At 39.1% G+C, this 8,690-nt stretch overlaps 1 protein-coding gene and 1 long non-coding RNA gene across 5 annotated transcripts in view; one reads left to right on the top strand and one right to left on the bottom strand.

Annotated features, from left to right (window-relative positions):
* Positions 1-2,690, bottom strand: part of GLO1 (glyoxalase I) — a 21,663-nt gene extending 18,973 nt beyond the window's left edge. For 2 of the 4 annotated variants that reach the window (XM_021707218.1, XM_021707219.1), the window contains exon 1: positions 2,486-2,654. In XM_021707218.1, the coding sequence (XP_021562893.1) occupies positions 2,486-2,569 (84 nt within the window). In that variant the 5' untranslated portion in view covers positions 2,570-2,654. Of the gene's footprint in view, positions 1-2,485 lie in introns of all 4 variants that reach the window. The other 2 variants (XM_008074439.1, XM_021707220.1) reach the window with 2 other exon arrangements.
* Positions 2,691-2,876: 186 nt separating this feature from the next.
* Positions 2,877-4,967, top strand: LOC110594603. The gene is made up of 2 exons (XR_002481338.1): positions 2,877-3,037; positions 4,682-4,967. It is a non-coding gene; the product is annotated as an uncharacterized LOC110594603 (long non-coding RNA).
* The last annotated feature ends 3,723 nt before the right edge of the window (positions 4,968-8,690 follow it).

Genomic DNA, 8,690 nt, shown 5'->3' with positions numbered 1-8,690 from the left:
ATGCGCTACCACGCCCGGCTGATTTTTTGATTTATTGTAGAGATGAGGTCTTGCTGCCCAGGCGGGTCTCGAACCCACGGGCTCAGGCAATCCACTCACCTCAGCCTCCCAAAGCCGTGGGATTACAGGCTGAGCCACTGAGCCCAGCCTCTGAGATATCTTTATGCTCCTTTTGCAAATTTACCCAAGTCCCCTGCCAAGATCATTGCAGCCAATGACAGAACTGGGAATTCAAATGTGGGTCTTCTGGTTCCAAATACCCTATCCATACACCACACCATTGATGCTATCTTTGAAAACCTCTATCTCCTCTATATCCCCAGGGTGTTTTGTAATTTCAATAGCACATTGATCCCAGGTCCATCATTTGTAACAGTTCTATGTTTGGCAAAGGGAGGGGACATCATCTTGTTTATTCCAGTATTCCCCAAAGTACCTACCATAGTCTTCTTTATTTACTTGTTTACTATCATATTCTCATTTATTTATTTATTTAGAGTCAGAGTCTCACTCTGTCACCCAGGCTGAAGTGCAGTGGTACAGTCATGGCTACTATAGCCTTGACCTGCTGGGTTCAGGCAATTCTTCTTCAGTCTTTCAAGTAGCTGGAACTAGGGTATGCACCACCACGCCTGGCTAATTTTGATTTATTGTAGAAATGAGGTTTTGTCAAGTTGCCCAAGTTGGTTTCAAACCCCTGGGCTCAGGTAATCCTCTCACCTCTGCCTTTCAAAGTGCTGGGATTACAGGCATGTGCTACCATGTTCCAGCACCATATTATTTTTTAAAATTTTATTTTAATATATTGTGTAGAGATAAGGATCTCCCTATGTTGCCCAGGCTGATCTCAAACTGCTGGCCTCAAATGATCCTCCTGCCTCAGCCTCCCAAAGTGTCTGGATTACAGGCATAAACCACTACGACTGGCCCATATTTTTTACATATAGTGTAAACATATCAAGGGATCAAAGTTAATTTAATTCATTGTGAGGTTTTTAATTTTCCTTTATGACAAATTTCAAAATTACTGCTAGAGTCAGCACCCCAGAAGCAGAAGAGGGTGGAGGTTGGAACCGCAGGCTCTACCCTGGGCAGGTCACTTAATACCTCTGTGCCTGGATCTCTTCATTTGTAAAAGTGGAAATAATAACTAAGCCTTCCTCATAGGATTAAGTTAAGTAATGTACTTAAAACACCAATCCAAGGTCTGGCACACTCAATATATACTAGCTATTATGTATTCCAGTGTCTCCACATGGTACTTTCAGGGCCACAAATTACTGATCTCAAAAAATGACTACTCCAAATCAAGAGAAATTTAGATAATCTGGAGTGTAACTTAAGATCAAGCTCACTTATTTAGTATATTTTATACAGATCTCCCTGGAGTTTTTTTTTATTTTCTTGAATAGTCCATTACAGAAAACCCTAAGTTTTCTGGGAAATTAATTTACACTGAATGACTCAATTTATATTATATGAAATAACCAAATATTAATATTAAGGAGTATGCAAGTGAGATAAGTTTCAGAGGAATTTTTTTCTCTTCTCCTTTAATTCTGCAATGAAGAACATATTTCCTAATCTAAGTACCAGGTGCTAGTGAAAAGTTTTTAGCAGCCAGGGGTGTCTCTTTGCCCAGAAGGTAAAGAACAAGCAGGGACCAAACTCATCCACCACCCATCTTCAATCTTCAAGGAATTTACAAATGCAGTCAAATGAATAAATACAAAGGTGTTTACTGACACTGATGACTTCAGTGGAATAAACTTGCCCAGTGGCTGTTGTGTCTCATCTTGACAACGCAACGGAGGCACCACACCTGAGTGAGTTATACTGACTCTTAGGGCAGACATGCTCAGTAAGTGAACGCCTTCCTATGCAACAAGTCATATTTTTCTTACTGGGTCATTACCGTAAAACGCAAGGGTCAGAAAAGATCTAAGCTACATGATTCTGTAATCTCTCCTAGGGCCGACCAAGGAGGGCAGGAAGTGCGGTCCTGAGCAACAGCAAAACCCATGCAAAAGCGAAGTTCCGGGCGCGGTTAAACTTAAGAGCAATCAAAGTTGCTTGGTGGAGTTAAACCTGGAGTCAGGGCGGTAACGAAAAGTGATCGAGGCTGGGGGCGGGACTGTCACGGACAGGGACCTTTGAATCTAACACTGGGAGTTCTGAAACTGCTCTTCCCATGGGCCTTGGCGACTGACCTGGGGCACACGCGCACCCGTAGACATGCAACCTGCCCCTGGGTGGGCCTGGCCTCCAGATCCCGTCTCAAAATAAAAAAGTTCATTCAAACAGGGTCGCAGTCTTTGAAACAAGCTGAATAAATGAATCCCTCCATTCTAGCAGCCCCCACAGATGCCCCTCATCGGACACCATAAGCACTCCCGTCCGCCCAAGGCCCCAGGGCCGAGGTTCGAATCCAGTCCAGCCCGGGGAGTCAGGGCTCCGACTCGGGAGAATGAGGTTCTGTGCCCACCTTGGTGCTGGGGTCCGCGTCGGAACAACAACTGAGGGCCACCTCGTCAGTGAGGCCGCCGGACGCAGGCTGCGGTTCTGCCATGGTCTCACTGCTGTATCACGGACTACAGGGCCGGGGAACACAGCAGACACCAGACTCCGCCCGGCCCTTGAGCCGCCTTGACTAGACAGGGCGCGATGGCGCCCCGGACAGGGCGGCTGCTGATTTCCAACCAATCGTGACGGCGCTGCGGGGCGGGCGGTTGCTGACTTTTAGCCAATCGTTACGCGGAGAGCAAGTTGACTCTCTGTTGATTGGGTCCCAATGAGTTAATGCCTCCAGCAGAGGACTACAACTCCCAAGGTGCCTTGCGCACAATGGAAGCAAGCTCTTTAAAAAAAAAAAAAAAGAAAAATGCAGGCTTGGGAAAGCGGTTTCTCTGTTATTTAATGACAATTTTGTTTCTGCCGAACTATTAAAGTTCGGTAACCACCCATACTTCAGGGCTGCAACTTAGTAGAAAATTGGAATCTGGTGGAAAGTGAGAATTGGACGTTATTCTTTTAAATGGTAAGTCTTCAGTCTATTTTCTAAGTTTGAAAAACACAGGGTAATTAAAACAACTATTCAGTAAATTTTGGTTCAACTGTATATTCGTTCTAGAAACTTGGAATAATTACTGACCTTCCTGACAGGACTTGGTGAAAATTAAATGAGATTTAAGTTGTGGTTTGACTACTTATGATCCAAATGTCCGTAACTTGTTAGTAGTGCTTTTTACATTAATTTTGTTAAGGCATATATTTTAATTGTGTTCACTGGAAGGCTTAGTCATCACTGTGAGTCTAATGCTGGCTCATAGTAAGTGCTCAATAAATACTTTCTGTTGTTGAAAGAATAGATGGGAATGATTGGTGTAAACATAATTTAGTTAACAAGTGAATAAATTAATAAGTGAGGAATGAAATGTGACAGAATGTTTCTAAGGGACTACGAGGGCCTGTGTGAATTTGCAAGAAAATAGATGTCAAGATCTGGTTTCCAAGGGGTGGGGCAAAATGGGAGTTTATTGGCTCACCTTACCGAAATGAGGTAGGGTAGGAATGTATATAGCACCAGCCACCTGGCCACCACCAAGACGTCTCCCTCTCTCATCTCAGCTTCTTGCTGCATCTCAGCTTCATTTTGTCACACACACTAGCCCCACCAGTCTAGAAATCTGGCAGTTCTCAGCCTCTCACAAGGAGAGGAATGATCTCATCAAATTCCAATTTGATGAAATCCAGGAAGGAGCTATGATTGCCCCAGCCTAGACCTGTGCTTACTCCTGTGATTAGAGCATTGTGATTGGTAGGTTGGGTTAGAACCACCTGGTTAGAGCTGGGGGAGAAGCAGTTCCCCAAAAGAAGAGGGATGTTGCTCTTATAAGAGGGGAAGGTTGCTGGGCAAATGGAACCATAGAGATCCACTTTAAAAAGATGGGCAGAATAAGATTTTTAACAGAAATTTTCTGCACGTCTGGTACTAACTTATTGCAGGAATTTCATAAAAATTTAGTGTACTAGAACTACAGAGTTTCAACGTGGTGCTAGACCTTAAAACTATGAAACTCACAAGGTGAAGCAATACATAAACTCTTCATACACTGTGCATTACCACTGCATTATTGAAAAGACACCCAAACTGTCTTTGTTTAGTTAACCGTTCTGGTGAGCTTCCCAGAATATGTGAGAGGTAAAGCATGTAAATGAACAGGAAGACACATGATAAAATATCAGTTTGTTTACAAATCAATCCATTAATTACAATAAAAATCCTGATAGGGCTTTTCATTAAATGGAATAAGCTGATTCTAGATTCTATTTTTAGGTACCCAAATAGGCAAAACATACTGAAAAATAATCTGGAACATTCTGTACCAGATAACATGACTTAGTATAAAGATGCAGTAATTAAGACAGTATAGTATAGACCAACAAATGGAAACTGTGGTAGACAGCTTTAAGATGTCCCTAACAATCCCCATCTCCTGATATTTGTAGTCATGTGTACCTCCTTCCCCTTGAATATAGGCTGGACTTAGTGGCTCACATCTAACAAAAAGAATATAACAGAAGTGATGAGATGGCGCTTCTGAAATTAGATTATAAAAAAGGCTGGAATTCATGTCTTTGGAGCTCTCTCTCACTTTCTTTTTCTCTGACCTCTCAAAAGGTAATCAAGTAGCCATGTTGTGAACAACACTATGAAGAGACTCATATGGCAAGGAACCTATGTCTCTAGACAATGGCCAGTGAGAACCTGAAGCCTGCCAACAGCTATGCAGTGAACCTGGAAGTGGGTTATCTACCAGCAGAGAGAGCTTTGAGAGGACCGCTGCTTTGGTTGATCCCTTGATCTCAGCCTTGTGAGAGACCCTGATCCAGAACTACCTCATTATACCATTTCTACATTCTTAAGTACACAGAAGTTATGAGATAATAAATGCTTATTGTTTTCAGCTGTTAAGTTTTAGAGTAATTTGTTGTTCATTAATAGACAATTTATATATATATATATGTCAGATCTAGTACTGAAGATCAGTAAGGGAAAAAGTGAATTTTTTTAAATGGTAAGTTTGTTGCTATTTCATGACTGAAATTTGGAGTAAAATGAGTTTTTCATTGAATGGTGCTAGGATAATTGGTCATCTATATGACCAAAAAAAGTAGATATCATTTTCATACCATAAAGGAAAACAGAAGTCCAAGAGGATTAAAAACATAAATGAAAAGGCAAAACTTAAACATTTAAAGAATAACATCCTAGAAAGTGCCCTTATGGATTCATGGTAGAAATTTTAAAATAATATATAAAATACAAAATTAAGAGAAAGCTAAAGCACACCCTAAAAGGTATAAACAAACAAACACAAACCTACAGACTGAGGGAAGGTACATACAATATACATAGCTAACAAAGGCTCAGTATCCAGAATATGTAAAAAATCATTACAAATCAATGAGAAAAATATAACTCAATAGAAAAAGTGGCAAAAGAGAAGAATAGGCAGTCTACAAAAGAGGGAACACAAATAGCAAACAGGCATATGAAAAATGGCTCCCATTTTCTGGTAAACAGGGAAATGCAATTTAATATAAAAATGAGGTGTATTTTATGTCCTTCAGGTAGAAATCAAAAAATTAAAAATCTCAATATCAAGTGTTGGTGTGGACGTGGAGCAACTAAAATTCATAGACATTTGCTCATGAAAATTTAAGAGATTAGAAACACTTTGAAAAATAATTTGACAGTATCCAGTAAAGTTGAAGACAGTTCATTCTAGGATTCACTACTAAGTATATAAGCTAGGAAATTACTGTGTCTGCATTCTGTGAGACCATATAAGAAGCATGATTTGAAAAGAAAAAGAAAAACAAGTGATAAAATCTAAATGTTCAACAGTAGGAAAACAGATTGTATTATTTTCAGAGTGGAATACTATATGTAAGTGAAAAATGAATGAACCAGAGTTATGTATTTAAACATGAATAAATCTTAAAAATAGATATGAAATAATTACAAGTTGAAGAATACATATAATACAATACCATTTTTGCAAAGTTTTAAAATATGCAGAATGATATGACATATTGCCTAGGGCTAAACACACATCCAGTAATGGTATCAGGAAGTGTCTGGGAATAAACACCTCCACATTCAGGAACATGATTGCCTCCAGTTTAAGAGGCAATGGAGGAAAAGACAGGGGAGGCATATACTGAGGATTTAGCAGTGTTGACAGTATTTCATAACTTAAGATGGCTGTTGAACAAATGAATAGTTGTATTATTCTTAACTCTCTGTATCTCTTATTTTATAACACGCTTTTTAAAAACTAAAAGATAGTAAGCACCACATATAGAAAAAAAGAGGAGACAGCGATAGTGTGAAAGGAATAGTTTAGAAATGCTCCCTATTAGTTTGAGGCTGCCAATGATTGTGCCTTTGCATGCCAGCCTGGGTGACAGAGTGAGACCCTGACTCAAAAATAAATTAAAAAAAAAAAGAGGGGAGGAATGTGAAGAAAAACAATATTACATTTCTTATCTTTCTTTTTTTAATTTAATTTATTTTTTCTTTTATATATTTTATTTTAGTTTAAAGATGTGGGGTACAATTCAGGATTAGGTATACATGTGGATATCGTACAGGTAATGTTTGTGTCCCTCAATCCCCCAGAAATTTGTATGTTGAAATCCTAATCCCCAAGGTGATTTTATCAGGAGGTAGAGCCTTTAAGAGGTGGTTAGGTCATGAGGGCTGCAAGTGAAGTAGTGCCCTTATAAAAGAGACCCAAAGGAACTTGTTCTCTCCTCCTAGGACACCATCTATGAACCAGGAGGCAGTACCTCAACAGACACTGAGTCTGCTGGTACCTTGATCTTGGACATCCCAGCCTCCAGAGCTGTAAGAAATAAATTTCTTCTGATTACAAGGTTAAAAAAATAGTTCCTATTTGAGAAGACACAAATTTCAAAGAGTTTAGAAGTATTGTGTCAACCTGAATAACAGAGAGAGACTATAACAAAGAGTATATAACCTAGGGGATTACTGTGTCTGCATTCTGTGAGACCATATAAGAAGCATGATTTGACTAGCAGAAGAAAAACAAGTGATACAGTCTAAATGTTCAACAGTAGGAAAACAGATTGTGTTATTTTCAGAGGGGAATACTATACATAAGTAAAAAAATGAATGAACCAGAGTTCAAAAGAAAAAGATGTTTATTTGTAAGTAGGGCATTACGATGAAAATACGTGTGCCATAGTAAACCGTGCATGTTCAGGGAGATGAAGGAAAACAAAGGTTTTTATTAATAAATGAAAAATGAGGGGATTATATAATTGTTTTGCACTAATTATCCTTGGCTACAATGATCAACAAGAGTGACACCAGTCTAAGGATAGACAGGTAGTTGCTGGGCAAATATCCTTGTAGAAGTATGTTTTTCTATAGGTTGTGATGGCCTTTGTGCAAGGCTGTAATTTTGCAGTCAAATGTTCCAGCTTGTCAGACCCTCCACCCCCAGTGGCTTCATTTTGATTCTGACAACTTTCAAATTTTCCTTTTTTGGTAGAAGGGGTGTATTAATTTTCCTAGGACTTATGTAACAAATTACCACAGACTTGGTGACTTAAAGCAACTGAAACTTACTCTCAATTTTGGAGGCAAGAAGTGTGAAATCAAGGTGTTAGCTGGGCCGTGCTCCTTCAAAGTCTTTAGAGGGGAACTCTTCTAGCTTTTGGTGGCTCCTGGAGTTCTTGGGTTTGCGGCAGTGTAACTTTAATCTTTGCCTCTGTGTTTACATGGTCTTCCCCCAGTCTCAGTGTCTGTATTCTCTCTCCTCTTTCTTTTATAAGGGTATCAGTCATAGATTTAGAGCCCACTCTAGATCAAGATGAGCTCACCTCGAGGTTTTTAACTTAATTACATCTGCAAAGACCCTTTTCCCCAATAAGGCCAAATTCACAGGCACTGGGAGTGAAGACTTCAACATATTTTGGAGGAGATACAATTCAACTCATTACAAAATGCACACATATGTTGTTTTATTTTTTGTTGGTAATAACTAAGATTAGGAAATCTACTGAGAGTATTTTGAAAATACTTTTACAATTACATTTATTTTCCTTAATAGACATTCTATTAGTTGCATAGGTTCTTATTGTTAGGTGTTCTGGGTTTCTGCATTGGCAGGGTTTGTTTTTGTTTTTTCAAATAGAATGGACAACTAAAAAAGTTATAAATGTGCAGTTACAGCCACAAACTGATAATCCTGTTCAGAAAATTATAATAAATATTGATAATCTGTGCACCTCAAATGCATATTCCCTACAATATCTAGACATTTCAGTTGGTGGTTTTGACATTTTTATTTCTGCCAATATGTCATCTGTCAGTCGGTGAGGCTTGAAATCAAATTCATAAAGTTAGAAATGCTTGGAACTGGAAGGGAATTTGAAAGTTATCTTAACTTCCCTATTTCTCATTACAAATAAGGACATCCAGGAATAGAACAGTTTCACACTCTGAGGGTTATCCAACTAATTAGTTATGTGTTGGGTAGCACAGTCCCTGATACTAACACAGGTTCACAGTTGACAAGTCTCAGTACTTTTCTTCACTACATTCACTAATACTAAACTACTACTGATAATAGCTAACATTGATTAAGCCATTC

The sequence above is a fragment of the Carlito syrichta genome, unplaced genomic scaffold (assembly GCF_000164805.1).
Source record: "Carlito syrichta isolate Samal-C Ts95f unplaced genomic scaffold, Tarsius_syrichta-2.0.1 Scaffold316442, whole genome shotgun sequence".
NCBI classification, from domain to species: domain Eukaryota; kingdom Metazoa; phylum Chordata; class Mammalia; order Primates; family Tarsiidae; genus Carlito; species Carlito syrichta.
This window is presented reverse-complemented; position numbering and strand designations above follow the sequence as displayed.